The 19,416-nt window shown below is 33.0% G+C and overlaps 2 protein-coding genes across 3 annotated transcripts; both read right to left on the bottom strand.

Annotated features, from left to right (window-relative positions):
• Positions 1–320: 320 nt before the first annotated feature.
• On the bottom strand, positions 321–10,722 carry LOC145638828 (uncharacterized). Of its 2 annotated transcripts, none has more exons than XM_081689871.1 (15): positions 10,443–10,722; positions 9,415–9,758; positions 9,157–9,277; positions 8,845–8,966; positions 8,423–8,507; positions 7,723–7,791; positions 4,895–4,963; positions 4,715–4,792; positions 4,520–4,639; positions 4,332–4,406; positions 3,878–3,958; positions 2,122–2,195; positions 1,972–2,032; positions 1,655–1,710; positions 321–786 (listed from the first exon to the last, which is right to left on the bottom strand). In XM_081689871.1, the coding sequence occupies exons 1-15, from the start codon at positions 10,536–10,538 to the stop codon at positions 702–704; spliced, it is 1,536 nt and encodes a 511-aa protein (XP_081545997.1). In that variant the 5' UTR covers positions 10,539–10,722; the 3' UTR covers positions 321–701. The 2 variants fall into 2 exon arrangements, with proteins under 2 accessions (XP_081545997.1, XP_081545996.1); XM_081689870.1 differs by having other exon boundaries at positions 4,715–4,795; positions 10,443–10,721.
• A 7,512-nt stretch (positions 10,723–18,234) lies between these two features.
• On the bottom strand, positions 18,235–19,275 carry LOC145638827 (calmodulin-like protein 30). Its single transcript, XM_081689869.1, has one exon. It carries the CDS (start codon positions 18,926–18,928, stop codon positions 18,374–18,376), a length of 555 nt encoding a protein of 184 aa, XP_081545995.1. The 5' UTR covers positions 18,929–19,275; the 3' UTR covers positions 18,235–18,373.
• Between the last annotated feature and the right edge of the window lie 141 nt (positions 19,276–19,416).

Here is a 19,416-nt window from a genome sequence, read left to right as displayed (position 1 = left end):
TAGTGACAGAGGTGGATGGGTGGGTTACTTTAAATATAGGAGGGAAATTAAGGTGGGTAAAAAAAAAAGGAGGGAGTTAAAATTGGTCAAAATTGTACGTCATTAACCTATAATATTAATGTTTAATTAACGGAAAGCTTACTGTAGATAATTTGTTGAAAATATAGGTGTACCACTGATAATTAAAAGTTAAGCAGGTGTATCATTGATAAAAGTCCAAACTTGGGGTGTACCAATGATAATTTCCCTTAATTCAAAGTAGTGCACTGTACCTCTTTTGCTTCCAAGATTGCACCATCAATAAATTTAAAGGAAAAGAATAAGACGCAAAATTGATTGATAATATAACATGCAATTACGCATATGATTCTGATACAAGATTATCAATTATGAGTATGTGATCAAGAAGGGCTATCTTGAACACATGCATTTCATACGAACAGAGACCCTTTGAATCAGATACTGTATTATCAATTGCAGAATCTATTCTCCACTCTATATCGTCAATAACAGATTGAAAAAAAAAGTTTTTTTTTTAAAAAATAAAAAAAACAAAAAAAACTGCACCCTGAGTCACCCTAACCCCCAAAATTTCTCTGCCAACTAAAAATTATTAATCGGTCTGACTGCCTTACTGGTCACCATTGGTTGTGGAAGTACTTAAGATGATGAGTTTGTTCCAAATATTGAAAACCATATCTTCATTTAGTCAGGAAACAGTCCATCTTCACATCTGTTACATCAAGCTGGAGAATCTCTGCTCTACAACCCAGAATCGAACCAAGGCTACAGCAGAAGAGTAAAACACATTGTAACACAAATCTGAGGCATTGAAACAAAGGTCTAACTCAAGTGAAAGAAAATGACTGTCGGTCTGTCAGGTTATCCAGTTTGGGAGTAAATAATACTCCATTGTATCACAATATAAAAAAAAATGTAAAGAACAATTTACTTCATTGTGTATAATCGATCATATTCTTAGATGGCTTTGATCAGCCTTCAAGAAATTATATGATGGCCCAAAATCACAGTTTTCTTTTTTCCCAATTGATAATAACTTAATAACACACACGTAGAAACTTGTTTCTCCGACAAGGTTGTTATTATACGTCTTTTCTTCTTTACTGGCCCAATGCTAACATGCCACTTTAGTCTAATCCAGGATCATTTCTGTGTCTCTTCCCCAGTTCATATCTTCCATCACCTTTTTTCCCAATCACTGACCCCCCACCCCCTCTTCCTTGTCCTCATGTAGTGTGTGTGTTGTAGATTCCTAGACCAAGTTAGAAAATTTGGTGCAGGGAAAAAAGGTGGATAAAGTAAGAGGAGAACTAAAATGATTGAAGGTGTAAGAGAAAGGTGAATAAAGTTATAGAGAGGAGAAAGGTGGATGAAGCAGATTAAGAAGTAAAGAAACCAAAATTGGCATAAGTGGGTTACAAAAAATGATAAGAGGACGAACAAAAATATGGAGAGAGTATCTAGCAAGGTATTAGGTATTAGGATTTCCCCTAATCTCGGCTCTACCAAGCAAACAATTATTTTTAAACTGGACTGAAAAGGAATCCGACAGTTGACATATTCATCTAAACGAAGACGAGAAAACTATACATAAAGTAAGTTAAAAAAAATGGGAAGACAATTATCAGCATACCTTGGATAAGTGCGCCCAAGGTCTCCATGGACAAATTCCTTGATGTATGTTCCAGCCTACAATTAAGACTTTGCATTACTTTTTTCCAAAAAATAGTTCAGAAGGCTGATAACCTTTTACTTGGACAGCAATTTTCAGACATATTTGTTTACTCTTGCACCATACCCTAGTTTGAAGTGTGCAAAAGTGATCCACCACTCTTAAAAAATGATTAAAAAAAAAAATTAAAAGGAAAGGATTTACCCTTTATGACTCCCAGATCAAAGAATCAAAAAATTGATTGTTCAAATAAGTCAATGAATAGCTATGGGAAGTACCTGTGTGCAGAGATGGAGGAGGAAATACTGGGTACTTCCGGACATCTTCTCAATATTTATCCTGTCATTAAAAAGTTTAGTATGAAAAGAGGAGAAGATATTCAGGATGAGAAAAAACACCAAGAAACCAAGTTGAGTCAGGAGTTTTACGAATGAATTATCTTTTCACGTTCTAGAGGACTTCGACGATGAAGTACCCTCACTGGGGTTCTCTGTGATAATTTCTATTCAATAAGAAAACGGAGAAATTATAATAAGTAGTACAGTTACCACCAAAGACCAGTCACAATGTTCAGGCAAATTAAGAATGAATATAGCAATAACTCCCAAAATAATGACCGACATATAATAGGCATTTTCATCCATGATACCCATAAAAAAGTAAGCCACTTATATATAATTCAGTACAAAAAGCAGGATGAAAATACACTCTCTGTATCATAAATCAGTTATATGCATACGCAACAAGTCCCATATGAGGCAACCTCCTATGCTTGCGTGCCCGTGCCTTACTAATGATTGTATTTGTGGTGCAGGTTAGGGTCATTGCGTGTTATATCCTCTATTTATTAGCTTGTTGCACACATGGGGAAGGCAGGATTTTAAGCGCTGCATGGGAAATCAGTGCGCGTCCTATGATATTTGGGGTTTCAGAGCCTTCTCAACATCGTTCAAATAGGGAGGTTCCATTCACCATCAAGGAGACCATCAAGGAGGTCCACCATTCTCAACTGTGGTGCAAGGGAGTCGCCACGACCTGGCATGGATATAAAAGGCTGTCAGAGTTGGGAGTGCTTGGCGGCGTGGATGTTGCGTCAGCCATAGGGGTAGGTGAGCGAGCTTAATGGGGAGGGGTATGTTCATAATAATACATGGACGGAACCAATTCAAGGGGGACATGTTGAGCAATCAGGGAAAGGACGATGTGTAGAAACACGAACAAGCGGCAACAAGTAGGGTTTTGAAGAGGAGTCACGTTGTGGTGCTAAGGGGACCCAAATGTGCTAGCATTTGGCTAAATCATTGGGCAAGCATGTTGGATACATGTCACTTGTGTTTACGAGAGCGGCCAAGTGACGTGTTGTCGTTGGAAAGCAACGTGGAGCTAACCTCAAAGCGCCACAACGAGGGTGTTGTGGCTTAGATGGGGGAGCTTGTCACGTGTTGATAGTTTCCCCGATGCCCCGTCACAGCAAGTCCCATATGAGGCAATCTCATACCTAACTGATGCATGTGTTTTTGGTACAGGTTAGTGCCATTGCATGTTGTTTCCTTTATTTATTAGCTTGTTGTGCATATGGGGAAGTCTAGGATCTAGCAACAGAAATGGGGGTATTTGCATTGGTCTCGTCATCTCGTGACAAGGCGCTTGCTCATAAAGTTTATAATAGATGAGTTATGGCCATTCAAATGTGTGGAAACATATACATAGCATTCTATCTAAGTGGAAGAAAACTTTGACAGGTAAACCTCCAATCATTATCCAAAAGCGTACTTTTCGGAGCAGCTACTTTTCCAAAACAATTTTCCTGAATAATAGTGTGGATGATGGATTTAAAAGGAAGTGGAGGAAATGAGGGATAGTTGATCTATTTTCCAGTGTATGAATATGGGATGAGGAAGTGAGAGGAATTGAATTTGAAAGATTCATTTTCCATAGCCTTTTAATAAACGAAAATCCTTATACTATTGGATGGGAAGGAGAATGCAAGCCCACTCATTCCCTCCCCTCACCTCCATTATTGCTAACCAAAGACATTGTAATTGATTTTCCAATGAATTAGTAGCTCACTTATACATAATTATGAAGCAACTGTAAATGATGTGACATGCCGATAACAACCAACTATGTCAAAATAATTAAAAAAAAAAAGGTGAGGTGATATAATATTCAACAGAAACTCACCAAATCTTTAAGTAAAGATAAAGTTACCAAGTCTTTATCCTCAAGTTGACGAGAAATCCACACTAGGGCTGTATATTGCTTCTGCATAAAAGAAATAGTATCGAAACATTTTTACGGAGTCAAAGTAAAATAGGGAAATGACAAAGATTATAGAAAGTGAGAAATAAAGCACAGAAAACTCGGGTACGTGGGTGGGATTCCCAACTTTAGGGAAAAAATAGAGACAAAACTTGCCAAAGATGTACTAATATGTTGCAATAAATAGGGACATCCCAAAGAGGAATAGATTGCAATTTACTCCCTACATCTCTACATGTTCCTACTTTGACCTTTTTTGTAAGATATTATCCATCAAAGTGGGAACAACAAAAAGAGATGGAGGGAGTATAAGGGACGGAAGGAGTAACAAAAAACTTAAATTTAAATATATATAATTGGTTTAACTGAGGATAACCTGCTTCTCTGCTTCACCTTCACGCATTAGGGTCCAAACTTGTTCATCAACAACTTTAAGGTTTTTTACCTTCACCTAAGTAACAAATGAGATATACTCAAAGGTCTCAAACAGAACCAAAAGAAGTCTATACCCAAAAATGATATAGAGGATATGAAAGCATTACAAGAAGCTTGGTCCTCTCTTACCAATTTTCCTTTCAAACTATTAATTTTCATTTCCATCTCTTTTAGTGACAATTCTGATGGCAACATTCGGGGATTTTGAATTTCAAGTAAGAAAGGACGTCCGGAGCCCAACATTCGAACCTGAAATTTGCAAGAGTAAATAAAAATAATAATTCATAAAGTTACATCAAACACAAGAACTCACATGCTCAGTACATCTATGTCTTCTCTGCCAGCAGCATGAAACTTGTAATTATCGCCCCTACACAACGGAAGAATGCTATTTCCCACAATCTCCTAGAAATTTCAGAAAGGCTTTCAGAGATCAGCTGTCAACTCTTCACAGGGAAAAAAAAGTTAACATTTCATATAGCCAAATAGCCATCCAGGTAGTACCTCAACAGATGCTTCTCCCATTCTTTCATCATCAATAATCCATCGTGACTGACTCACATTTCTAGAGTACTGCAATAAAATGTATAAAGCATGAATCCCACGCCAATCTAAGGAAGTCCAGGTATCTAAGCTGCTTCTTCTACATAACTATGAGCTCACAGATAGACTTTAAAACCAATATTACATGATAATATTATAACCAATGATTGGATGCCATAGCTTTCACGATTATATATTGAACACCATAATTTTATGTGCACATGAGGGCTGAAGCAAAAAGTAGGCATGACATATTCTGCTTAAAATAGGATCTAGTGAGAAAGGTGAGAAGCAATTAGATACATAAAGTATTTTAACCAAAAAAAAAAAAAACATCAAGTATTATGGATAAATCACATAAACATGACAGATTCATCATAAAAGTATTACTCCCTCCATTTCAATATGATAGTCTCATATGGAATCAATCAAATAAAATAAGAAAAAAAGAAAATTTGGAATCTAACATCAAAGTAAAAAACAATTAATAAATAGTTTTATCTAGTTTAAATTTTTTTTGATTTTTTTTAAAAAAATCGTCAACTATAATTGCATGATTCAAGGAAATAATTTCTTTACTTAGAGTCATGTCATCAATTCACAATCATTTAATTTAACTAATCAAAATTTAATACAGTATATATAAAATAGGAAATAGAAACTAAGTTAAAAGTGGAATACATTCAATATGGGTAGATCTTTTTGAAACGCCCAAAATAGTATATGGGACTAACAAACTAAACCGGAGGGAGTATAAAGTAATTACTGCAAATACATTGAGGCATTATTGAAACTACATCAAATAACCATTAAAAATACATCAAATACACGACTTAGGTACATCAAGATTGTGAAAAGATATTTCAACCAAACTGAACAATAAATAACAGAAAACATATAAAGCTTGCTCTGTATGTAATCCAATACCTAGACTCAATGAATAAATGACTAGTTTAATTTAATGTGTGAAAGACTATTTAACAAAAATAATTAAAGAGCTTATCGGAAAATATCAAAGCTAGAGATTTGTCGTGACAATTACAATTAATGCCAAGAAAAATGAGATTCATTGATGTCGGAGGAAAAGGAGCTAAGGGATCCACAACCAATTTATCAGCAGTGGAAGTGTTGTCGTCAAGTTCATCACTGCTGTCGAGCTGATGGTGGTCATGAGAACTTTAAGTTGATGTAGGGAAGAAAAAAAAGGAGGAAAAAAAAACACCAGAGGAGGTTAAGAGAATGGCCAAAGGAGTAAAGGAGGAAAAAAAAATGTGGAGATGCTTTAAATCTTGACAATAAGATCTAAGGCATATATATAAGGTTAGGATCCAATGAGAAGAAGGATAAATGTGTAAAAAAATCACTCACTATACATATATTTTCAACTGATGTACAGGTAACATTTGAAACATATACTGATATACACATCGAATTAAAATCGTTGCACATCAATATAATATCTCTCTCTCTCGCTCGCTCTCTCTCAAATCATATTCTAAAACCCAAAGATCGCATGCATAAATACGAATCATAAATTCGATTATAAATATTTGATGTGCGCTTTCAGTGCTACCTTCAACCTCTTGCTTGGAAATTAGAGACAAATATTGCTACTCTATTGTTAATCCATAAGCGCAGATTGAATCTCCACGAATGGTAGTTCGCAAATAACAAAGATATACGTATTTACCTTGCTTTGGGTGGGGGGTGGGGGGTGGGGGTAGGAGTAGGACAGAAATATTACGTTCAATTTGTTGTGGAAAAATTTTACTGTACCTCTCACTCTTATCCCTAGATATATTATCTTATTATTTATCTAGGGCTTGGTGTGTTTGCATCAATCCGTCACTTATTGTGTGACCTTATAGGATTCAAAAATTAGTAGTCTTTCTAGTTCACAAATCATAATTGTTCAGGTCTCTAGTAAGACATTGACCACCTAAAATACAGTATTAATTATCTCCTCAATGAACCTTGTTATATTTAGTAATTGCATTGAGGACATCCACTTGTCTGAGAAAAAGTGTGCAATCTTCAAATATAACAAACAGCATTAAAAGGATAATAAGTTTAGACCTTTTGGAGGTCATAATGTCTTGCCAGAGACTAATTATGATATGCAGACTAATAAGGCCCAGTGCTAATTAATCGGATCCTATGAGGTCACACAATAAAGTGACCGAACAAAGCAAACACACCATGGGCTTAGTGGATCAACAATAGAGGAGCAACGTTTGAGGCTCTAATCTCCAAGCAAGAGTTTGAAGGTAGCATTGGAATAATGCATCAAAGATTGTATTTCTAATTCATTCCATCATATAATTTATGCATGTGATCCGTTTAGGTGTTAAGAATATGATTCTAGAAATTCCATTAAACGCACCTAAAACCCTAAGCAAGAAAAAACAGCCTTGGTGGATTGCATAAAAAGTAATTCGTCAAGACAATAGCATCGAAATTATCATATTCACACCAAAATTAGGCTAATGAGTGTCATCTGCTATGCCTAATTGGGTAATCTTGTAGCCTTAATATTAATTGTAGAGACATATGGTAATAAGACTGACTTATCTCAAAATATCTAAATGATTACACAGATTATCTAGCCGGTGAAGAATCCAATAAATGCTGTTTTCATTTGCTTTGGTTTAGGCTGTATTTTTGAAGCCAACTTAAGCAAGGCATTATGTATATGAAGAAATAAAACCAAAGAAACCAAAATAAAAAATAAAAAAAATATCAGATGCTATATTTTTAATGATACCAAAGAAAACATATTAGTATTATACCTTTAAGTATCTACCTCCAATATAGATAGGTGAACTGGAACAAAGAACCTCCAAGCTGCAAGCTGATATCTAAGGTTAAAAAAAAACAAGTTATTTTCCTAAATTCTGAACATAAACTAGGCCATTGAAATAATTGTCTATGATACACATACACTAGGTCTAACAAGAGACAGGTACACCCACGCACAAAATTTCAAAGTCTCATGCACCTTCTAGAACAGTCATAATTTTTCCTTCTATAAAATTTGGGTATGAGTTTACCTATCTCAAGGTACCACCACAGACTGGAAACCCAGGTATACAAAAGATATTGTAAGCATAACAGCTCAGACAGTAAGACAATGTTAAACTTAAAGGTAATGCATGATGTCAACTTCAGATTTTAAGTCCTAGAAAAGCATTGTTTACAGTTGTAAGTCCAATAAAAGCTGGCAGCAATTTTGTAATAATGCTTTTCCTTGTGAATCTGCTACATTGATTGGATATTGGTCATACGACAAAAGAAAACGAAAGGCTGAGCTCAAGTAATTAATGTGTTATGCCTTAAGTGAGACACATGCTACAACAAGCAGGAAAAGTAACATAAAACAAGTCCATTCTGGAAGAGACTGAATACAAGAACTTTGAACATCTTTTTTATTGAATACCAAGCAACATACACATATATCATCAAGTAAGAATACTAAAGAAAAAAACTCACCTTCTCTGATGGTCTGAAGGGTTTTGCTTCTAGCAAATTTTTTGCACATTGCTTCAAATCGAAATCATTCTCAGTAGGTTCAGACCTTCCTGTTCCAACAAACAGACTATTTCAATAGTGAAGGCACAAGTGATCACCGAGTATTCCATGAAAACAATAGCAATGACGATAAACATTTGGTTTATATGCAGCAAATTATGCCATTCAGCAAATTTTAATGTGATCTTCAGTGTTCAATCTTCAAAGGCCTAGGCAAACAACAACAACAACACACGCACGCGCGCACACATACACACAAATTAAAAAAAAAAAAAAAAAAAAAAAAAAAAAAAAAAAAAAAAAAACCTCCAAGCTTCATTCTCACCTTGACAGCTCAAAAGGTAACCACTTTTAGAGACAGATGAAATGAGTAGAAAAGGAACTTGCCTGTTTTCCGCTTCTTGCTGCCTTGGTTATTTTCTTTTCCATTATCAGTCTTTATTGGCAATTCTGAAGATGTATAAGTCAGCCGAACACGGAAAGAGCTTGACCCAGATTTGACACCCTGTGCAACCTCACAGCTTAAACATAGCAACCTTGGTAGAGAAATATATATTTCTTTTGATGTTCTTTTATTAAACTGGCATGAATATCAAATCACAATTTTGGCTACAAAGATACAAATTTTAAAGACATAACTAAGTACACAATGCTTCAAATTACACAAGTTCTCCAAACAGAGCAGTCCTACTTACCAACAACGTTTCAAGAGGCTCTATTATAGATAGCTTCAGAGAATCCTTGACTGAAATGGCTTCAGACTGGAGTGTTTCTTCAAACCATTCCTCAGAACTGTACTTCTGTTTCATAGATAGCCTACACATCAATAAAAACAACTAAATCACATAATCTGAAAGGTTTATGCATAAGATCATAAATGAAAGTGAAGAGCCAGTTTCATTTAGAAACCATATAATGATGAAATGTCAACTAGAGCCAGTTAGACCGATAACCTGACAGCATTTTCGTTCTCCACGATTATTGGTGGTATAGAGACTTCAAGAGAAAAGCTATCTGCTTGATGACCTTCCTTTTTCACCAGTTCGTAGATTAATGCAGCAAAGTCATTGGCACAACCCCTGTTCACCAATGCTTGTTTCTCATCCACACAAACGTACTGCAGAATCCCAAAACAAACACTGCAAATACCATCCTCATTGGCAGACTCTTTCAACACAGGGTCATCAGAGCTAGGTTGATGTGCAACAACTTCTGACAATATAGTAGAGATCCGGGAATAGTGGGTGTAAATTGGTCCATATTTCCCAAATAATCGAAGGATACACTGCGGACAGACCTGCAAATACCGCCATATATCACTAATTTATTATAGGCAAATACATGACATATTCAGATATGTAGGACATAGAAATTTGAAGGTCCAAAAATCATTAAAATTGGAAGAAAAAGCGCGCTTAAATAAAATCTTCTCCCCCTAAATACCAATGTGACATCAAAAAAGATGCCAATCTATCACTAACCCAGAGTCACCTAGTTCGCGTTTAGTCAATAATGTACACGGGAACTCAATTTGCTGACACATATTTAGCCTAACACTACACCAATCAATTCAATAATGCAATACTCTTGTATAATGTATACTAATATCCAAACAAATTTCATCAAATTATAATTAAATAGAATATTTCTAATGTGAGAACAAAAAATCGATTGCAGTACACCAATCACTTCAATAATGCAATACTCATGTATAATGTAAACTAGTGTCCAATCAAATTTCATCAAATTATAAATTATAATTAAATAGACTAATTCCAAAATAAAATAATGTCAGAACATAAAATCAATTACACTATGAAGTATCTTCAACAATCACTGTTTTTCTATATTCTCCTCAAAAATTAAGTTTTTAACATAAAAAATTGATATAATTAATTAATGATTAGTGAAAGTGAACTGTTGAAATAATACAGCTAAATCAATTCAAGGAATTCATATTAAAGAGAAGAAAAATTCGTACTCGGAGGGTTAGGAGATAATTCACTGCCGCCGGGGGCAGCGAGCGCAAGACATCGTCGATCAGGCGGAGCTCTTCGTCAGCGTTGTTGAGCGCCATTGATGGAGAAGAGAAAAACGGAGGAGAGAGAAAATCAGTTTGATTGCAATGGCGGCAGGAAGTCTCCAACCAGAGAAAACACCCGCCCAATTGCCCAAAGGAGGAGGAAGTCGGGTGATTTTTTTTTTTTTTCCTTATTTTTGTTAAAGGTTTATCGATAGGAAGTCTTTTAATCAGTGAAAAGGAGAATTAAAAATGGGATGAGTAAATTGTAGTATTGCACCAGCAACATGGCTTATATAGCCGAGAGCTTTACATATAATACCATACAAGTTCACAAGTTTTCATATTTTTTTTAAGGCAATAATGTTCTTTTTTTCTAGTCTGATTTGATATGAATTATTCTACAATCTAATTTGAATTTTATCTTGTCTAATGCGCTTATGTGATAAAATTTGTAGATACATTATGGAACAGGTTTTTCCATATTAACTAGCAATAATTTATACTCTATTCATCCATAAAAATTTGTTGATACATTATGGAACAGGTTTTTCCATTAACTAGCAATAATTTATACTCTATTCATCCATAAAAAATGTAATTTTAATGTACAATAAAAAATACTTCACTAAAAACAAAAAAGACTCATATTACTCTTTATACCCCTTTACAATATTGGTTGAACATTGGGTGTGGGTACACGCACCCTAGTGTTTGTGCGCCAAGTGTTTGGCTGGTGGTGCTGTGGTTGGTGGGTGCAGTGGAGGGGGAAATTACGGGGAAGTGAGGAACGAATTGAAGGAGAAGGAGTGAGGGGATTTGTGGCGGTTTGTTCCCATTTTCACGTGACTGAGAAAGTGAGGAAGAGGGAAAGAGGAGAGAGAATGAAATGAAAATAATGTATGAGCTTATTTTGGGTTGTTGGCTTATACATTTTGAGTGAAAATTTTACCATACACCCAAGTGTAGGGTGTTCTGCCTACAACCCCCCCCCCCCATGAAGCTACATTGTATTGTAGCTAGTTAGGGTGCTAGGGTGTTCTACCTACACCCCCCTTAAATTTAACAACCTGATTTTTTTTCTTTTTTCTTCCGTTGTTAGTTTTCTTTTTTATTTTCTTCCCTTTTTTTTTTAATTTCTTTTCTTTACTTATCATTTATTTATCATATGCACTTCTGTTAGTGATATAATAATAGATTAATGTTCAATTTTAAAGTGATAAATGATCATTTGTGTATATAGTTTTGTTTTTGATAATATTATATTTTAAAATTTGATCACGTGCAGTTTTGTTATTAAATATTTTTATTTTTTGAAAGCTTAAATATTTTATATATTTGTAATTGATCATTTTAAAAATTGTTCAAGTTCACTTACCATAATTGTTTATGAAGTAGAAAAAAAGGATGGTATAGTTTAAGAAGAAGCAACTAATTAAGTCTGAAATTTAGGGCAAAGAATTTAAATCTCAAGCAGAAGCTTATGAAATATATATCGAATATGATTTTAAGAAAGATTTATAATTGACAATTATTTAAAATGGTAATGCTCAATCACAACTATAAGTTATTATGAACATTTAGGTTTTTTATTTTATTTTATTTTTTTCTATTTTTTTTGAGGAAGAACATTTAGTTTTTTGTTAATGAACAAATTTCTTTTGTGGCATGACCATTGTATATATAGTAGGCACTAGCCGAAACCGGATTGTTTCCTTCATTCTTAATAAAATCAAAGCTAAGTGAATTTGTATATCATCAAATATGATCATTATATATATACACTATCTAGATGTTTTGTTTATGAACATCTTGTTTTTCTAATATGATCATTATATATATACACTATCTAGACGTTTTGTTTATGAACATCTTGTTTTTCTAATATGATCATTATATATGTACTATCAAGATGTTTGCTTTTAAAGGATGTGATTTATATTAATACTCAATCAGAGAAAAGAAATGGTTTATTTCTTTCTTAATAAAATCAAAATACATTATATTGTATATCACCAAAGATTAGATATTAAAATATAAAATACAATTCCATACGTATAATCAAATAAAATAAACTTCCTTCTCGATTCAAATTCAGAGAATTCAAGCATGTGTTATTGTTTCATATTGCTTAGTGACTCCACGCCTTCTTGATTTTCTTAGTTCTGCCGCCTTTCTTTTTTCCTTGCTATTATGTGGTTTAACTCATTATATCCATTGTTCATTGTTTAACTAATAGACAAAAACATATAAGTTACTGTTTTAGACTTGAGTAAGAATAAGTATTAGAATGAACCAATTTTCATATGAATATGAACATGCATGAGTACAACGTACAATTGACATGATTGATATGGAAATGAACATATGTCAATATAAATGAATATATATATAAATGAATTGAACATATATTAGTGTGGAAATGACCATCTAGTGATATGGAAATGAACAACTATTAATACATAAATGAACATATTTACGTAATTCAACCTGGAAATGAACATATTTACGTAATTTAACATAGAAATGAACAAATATTAATACGTAAATGAACATGTTTACATAATTAACATGGAAATGAACAACATATAATTGAACATTTATTAGTGTGAAAATGACCATGAAAGGTAATGATTGAAGAACATGAAATATATATATATACATGAATAAACTCTTGAAGCTATCAATATTTGATTTACCATACATCTACATAAGAAATGACATATATTGAAATTCAAAATTGAAATGAACATGAAATATTTGAAGAAAACGATTAAAATATGAATTTTTATCAAAATTCTAAAAATCATATATTAATATGTGAAATTGTGAATGACCGTATACTTTATGTGATTGAACATCCACCAAAACAATAATGAACTTTCATCAAAATAATTTTCCACTCCAAACTATGAAAAGGGAATAAACATTACTACATAAATGACTATGTTATAATATATAAATGAACATGTATATTAATCATTTATTAAAATGTGAATGGTTGCATACTAATATATAAATGAACATCTAACAAAATTGAAATGAGCATTCATAAAAAAATAAACACTATGAATTCTCTGAAATTGTTTCCTTTGCCCTGCAAAAAAATTAAAGAATATATTGATTTAATTTACTAGTTTTATAATAAAAATTACTAAAACTACAGTATAATAATTACGTTGATATACATTTTTTCAAGGTTGATGTCACGATTATCATCCCAAAATATATAGCAACAAAAAAATTAGTAAAATCTAGGGCTTATACTTTTTTTTTTCGTTCCAAATTCAAATAAAATAACTTACTCTTTCGAATTTCGCCTTGTGTTGTTGAATTTCATAGTGATTGAACAAATTTTGCGATAATCTTGTAAAAATTTTACAGTTAAAGCTTTTGATAAAAGAGAAAATGTAACACTCCCAAATTACTCTCTAATATTAAGAATAATAATCCAACTTTAGGGAGTAACATGGGAGTATTACCGCCACATGATTACTTAAAGCTTAATAGAGTTTTGCAGCGGAAAATAGTACTTAACTTTCATTAATAATAATAGTTTGATACACTTTCAAAGTAACTACACCACTAATACTATGTTTACTAAGTTAAACTAGGTGATCACCGCCCAACGTTTCCAATGCAGCAAATAGTTCACGTTGTCCGATCGCCACTACCTATCTACTCATCAAAGTGATAAGTAGGGCCAAGCCAAAACAAAACGTACAAATACGTATTAGCCAAAATGCTATGTACATACAAATGCTAGACATGTAAAATCAATTTAATTAATTAAACATGCTTTCGAAGAGATTTAACTTTAATAAATCATAATTTATCCAAACCATTCACGAATCGAAATTCATGTATAAAAACTTGTTAAAAGAACCAATTTCCGAAATAAACAACTTTCCAAGGACAATTTCGACAGGATGGATCAGTCCATATTTTCATAAATCATTTTCCCATCTAAGTGTGCACACCCCTAATCTAGTAACTCCTTTACATAGTGCTATCAAGGGGAAATACTAGGTCATACAAAGTCCATAGTCTTCAACTTACTCAGCATAGTGGGAGTTAAAAATCCAAAGATCCAAGAAGTAAATCCTGTTAAATAAACTTTCCAATATCCTATACTCGGGATAATTTAAACAATAAAACTTCCTTTGTAGAACATCTTGAATATCGGTACAAGTTTATAATCAACCATATGAAATATTTAAACATTTGAGATCAAACACTTAAAACATGTTTCATCGAAATATATTTCACAATCATTTAAACATAATTCGAAATCACTTAACATGTAAATCACATTGCATATAAAAGTCACTTTTTAAAAGATTTAGCCACGTGTACGTACCTTGATTCTTGCAAACAAGCACGAGGTTCTTAATTACAAACTTGAAATCCCTACTACAATAAACACAAGGTCCTAATAAAAAACTCTTCGACCCATAAACACGAGTACATAAAATGTGGACCATTGACTTAGTTGTGCACGAGCAATTAGTTTAACTCTTATAATACTATTTATACTTTCAAAGTTTAAGAAATCTTTTTAATGTTAAGAGGTCAAGTTAGTCATAATAATAATAATAATAATAATAATAATAATAATAATAATAATAATAATAATAATAATAATAAGAGTAGTGCATATATAGATGTATGTAGTATGTATGTAGCTACAATATGTGGTGTAGGAGTGATGATAATAATAATAGTAGTAATAACAACATAATAAATAGTAGTAGTAGTATGAATAGTAAGGTAGTACTCCATCCGTTTTTAAATACTTGCTCCACTGTCCATTTACGGCCGTTTTTAAATACTTGCTCCATTTCCTTATTTGGAAAGCTTTTACAATATTTAATCAGTTTCTCTCACCTAGTGGTCCCAACATATATTCTCTCTCCTCTAACTCTCTCAACTACTTTTGCTTTCTATAATTTTTTATTCTTCCACCAATCTCATTACCTTCATATTTTATTACTTTCTCTATTTTTTCCTAAAACTCCGCACATGGAGAAATGGAGCAAGTATTTAAAAATGGAGAGAGTAATTGATAACGATTATTATAAGATAACAATGAAGATAAGGATTGGAAGGATTTATATGTAGTAGTATCATATTTGTAGTTGTAGTAGCGGGTCATCAACAACAATAGTTATAATAATAATAATAATATGATACATAAATTTATAAAATAGGAGTATGTAGTACGTAAGGTAGTAGTAGCATATAGTTGGAATAAAATCATCAACCACAACAATAATAATACTAATAATATTAATATTAATAATAATCACGCATTGTAGTAGTACTTAAATTAGAGGTAGTAACTAGTTATTAGTATTAAAACTAGTGGAGATTAAGCTAAAAGATGAAATAATTAAGGAAAAAGTAATGAGTGGATGGTGTCACATTTGGTGGTCGGGGGCTGCCGATAGTGGGTGGCCAGCTGGCGGCAAGTGGTGCTCGTGGTGGAGTTCACTATCACTATATGAAAGCTTAGAGAAGGTGAATATAGAGAAGGAAAGGGAAGGGAGGAGAAGATGGTATGGTCACAATGGCCTCCATCCATGGCTATATATAGCCCCAACTCAAGCACTACTCCAACCGATTTCATAAATGCTGCCAACCCAATTAATGAAGCCAACTTAATAAATGTTGTTGGCCTAATAAATGCAGCTGGCCTAATAAATGCTGCTGACCCAATAAATGCAGTCGACCTAATAAATGTTGTGAATATGAGTAGTATTAATATAAGGGTTGACTTTGATTACAGAAGGATGAATAATTTGGTACTTGTTAGTTTGACTCGGAAGCAAAATACTGGAGGTTGAAATTCCGACAACTTTGAGTTGACTCATATAATTATAAAGCGTAATAAAATTATATCTTTGTAAAATCATATATGGACTTAAATAGATATTTTTGTATAATAAAATATTTCGGAAAAATCCATAATTAATAATTAGTAAATAGCTTAAAAATACGGGGTATTACAGAAAATGGCAAAGAATTGGGTGTAGAGAGAAAAATTAAAGAGATGAGTGAGGAGAGAGAAAATGATTGTTGTTGATTTTTTTTTATTATATAATATGTGGGGTAGGGGGATTAATTAAATAAGTTACTGCAAATGAAGATTAGAGGTTAGTGGGTGGGGCCGTGGGGGGGGGGGGGGAGTTAGATCAAACGACGTTTTGTACGGGGGTGTAGGTAGATGACTCTACACTAGGGTGTAGGATTCACCAATTGCATTTTGAGTTGTTGGCTTATAAATTCTTGGTTGTTGGCTAATACATTTTGGGTTCTTGGCTGATACATTATTCATATCAGTCATTCAAATGAACATATCGGTCAATTGATGTCTGATATCAGTCAACATCAAAACTATATGAGACGTTAATAAAAAAAATGTATCGGCCAACGAAAGATAGATATCAGCCAACAACATGTACTTATCAGCCAACCAAAGGAACATATCATCCAACGAATAAAACATATCAGCTAACAAAAATGATGAAATCAGCAAACAAAGGCAACAAGTAAGCCAACAAAATAAAACATATAAGCCAACAATTAAAATATACCTATCACCCAACAAATAAATATATCAGCCAACTAAAAAAACATATAAGCCAAATGATGTCTGATATCAGCCAACAAAAGGGAAAAAAAAAAAAAAAAAAAAACATATCAGCCAATAAAAGGAATATATTAGCCAGCACAAAAATCGTATCAGCCAGCAAATGAAATATATTTGCCAACACATAAAACATGTAAGCCAATAAGTAAAATTTATAAGCCCAGCCAGCCGCACGGAAATTTGCATGTGGATGTTCGCATGCAATAACTTCTCTTAGTTGAATAAAATAAAAACTATGCAAAAACCATATATCACCAAAAAAAAAAAAAAATTTAAAAAAAATTTTAAAAAAATTGTCATCTAAATATCGCATATGTTGTGACTTGTAAGATAGAGGTAATATTATTAGTGGTGGTTACTTCAGTTCAATTATTGACCTAAGGAATTGTTTCACACTTTTTATAGTTTGTATATTGAACATACTCCAATGGATTCATCATGATGATTAAAAATTATGCTTCGTGATATTTAATTATTGACTTTACACTTCTCTTTCTCATAATTGGCTCCTACACTGCAAATAAGGGATTAGGTTTTAAAATAAGTATAATACCTTCAATTTGAATATAGAAAGCATATCCCTACACACACACACACACACACAAAGAGCACACAACAAAAAAAAAAAAAAAGAAAAAGAAAAAGAGAGCACACAACAAAAAAAAAAAGAAAAAAAAGAGAGAGAGAGAGAGCAAACACTTCATATATGCCAATACGATAACAACAAAAACAAAGCGTTAATCCCAAAATGATTTGGGGTCAGGTAACTTGAATTGTCATAAGAAATCGTACGATATAAGGAAAGAGACATACTCCCTCCATTTTTTTAAGTGCCCAATTGGGGATTTTGATAAAACCCCAAAAGGTGAGCTTAATTAATTAAATCACCAGAAGCAATAGCCCAATTGGGGATTTTGGACTATTCGCTAAACAAAATTTGATTCTTGTTTGTGGTTTTTAGAATCGTCTCAATGAGTGAATAATTAATATTTAAAGTTTTGCATCGACATGCGTGTCATGTTACTATAAGACACTTAAAAATATGAAGGGAGTAACAAGATAATTAGATAGCATATATGCCAATCTTAAAAAGATAAAATCTTTAGAATTCAAATAAACATATAATAAGTCTTCTTAAATGTTAATGAAGTACATTTACATTCACAATATGACATCAAATTAATAAAAACTTAAGTAGGACAAATTTGAAAACATTCTTTAATGTCATCTTGGAAATTGTCTAATAACGAGTCATATTACGAGTCATCATAGCTATAAACTCATTCATATTTATGAAGCCATCACCATCCGTATCAGCTGCTTTTACCATATTCTTGCAATCTGCGAGTGTACATCTCTCTCCTAGCCTCTTTAGCATTTCATGCACCTCCTCTGCACTTATCTTCCCATCTTCATCCAAATCAAACACGCGAAACGCATTCCTTATGTCCATAGTCCTTACACCACCTCCATCTTTGTGCAATGCCATAAACTCTTTGAAGTCAATGTACCCATCTTTGTTTGAGTCGGCTACCTGAAATATCTTACCGACTTCTCTCACCACACTTTCATCCTTCCCCATGGCTCGGAGTATGGCCTTGTACTCTTCTTGCGATATCTTCCCATCTTTGTTTTTGTCAAATCTATCAAACACCTGACGCATTTCATCCGTGCTTGGCAGGAAGATTGGTAAGATGTTAGAGTACTGCTTATTGCTGAAGGAAAATAAACGCTTAGAGTTCTTTGAGAACTTGCTTCTACCATACTGAAAATCGAGGAATTTCACAGAAGACATGATTTTGAAGTACGAAGGATGGAAGATAGAATCAGACTAACGATGTCCTTTATAATACAAACTTTCAAGAAGTATGGCGGTCAAAATATTCTGATGCTAAAGACTGTAGACAAGAATAATACATAAACATTCATGCACCTGAATTATGTATATATAGGAATATAAGATGCTATTCCATGCTTCTATATTCCTTAAAAAGTTGAAAGCTACCAGGGAATAGAGAACATCAAATGGGGTGGACAAGAGATAGTTGAAGAAACAGGAATCGTCAACCCAGAAAAAGATGGAGCAATGAAGCAAAGAATATAATCATCAGCATAATTCAAGAAAATTTTCCAGTTATGCCATTCCCACATGCTTCATCTAGGGTGTTCCTTTACAACAAGTTATAAATCTTTTTTTTAAAAATAAAATAAAATAAATTAAATAAATAAATCAGAAGATTCGACTTGATCATCAATCAACAGAAAATATTCTCTGAACAATCA

This window comes from Chenopodium album, chromosome 7 (genome assembly GCF_948465745.1).
Source record: "Chenopodium album chromosome 7, dcCheAlbu1.1, whole genome shotgun sequence".
In the NCBI taxonomy this organism is placed as follows: domain Eukaryota; kingdom Viridiplantae; phylum Streptophyta; class Magnoliopsida; order Caryophyllales; family Amaranthaceae; genus Chenopodium; species Chenopodium album.
Note: the sequence above shows the minus strand (reverse complement) of the source record. Positions and strands in the feature narration are given on the sequence as shown.

Bases quoted from the DNA above. Each gene is read 5' to 3' on its own strand.
- LOC145638828 (XM_081689870.1), bottom strand. From the start codon at position 10,538: ATGGCGCTCAACAACGCTGACGAAGAGCTCCGCCTGATCGACGATGTC. The intron at 4,407-4,519 runs GTAAGAGAGGAC...TTTGTTACTTAG, and splicing joins ATAGTTTGAAAGGAAAATTG to GTGAAGGTAAAAAACCTTAA. The intron at 3,959-4,331 runs GTTATCCTCAGT...TCTTTTATGCAG, and splicing joins AAGGTGAAGCAGAGAAGCAG to AAGCAATATACAGCCCTAGT.
- LOC145638827 (XM_081689869.1), bottom strand. From the start codon at position 18,928: ATGTCTTCTGTGAAATTCCTCGATTTTCAGTATGGTAGAAGCAAGTTC.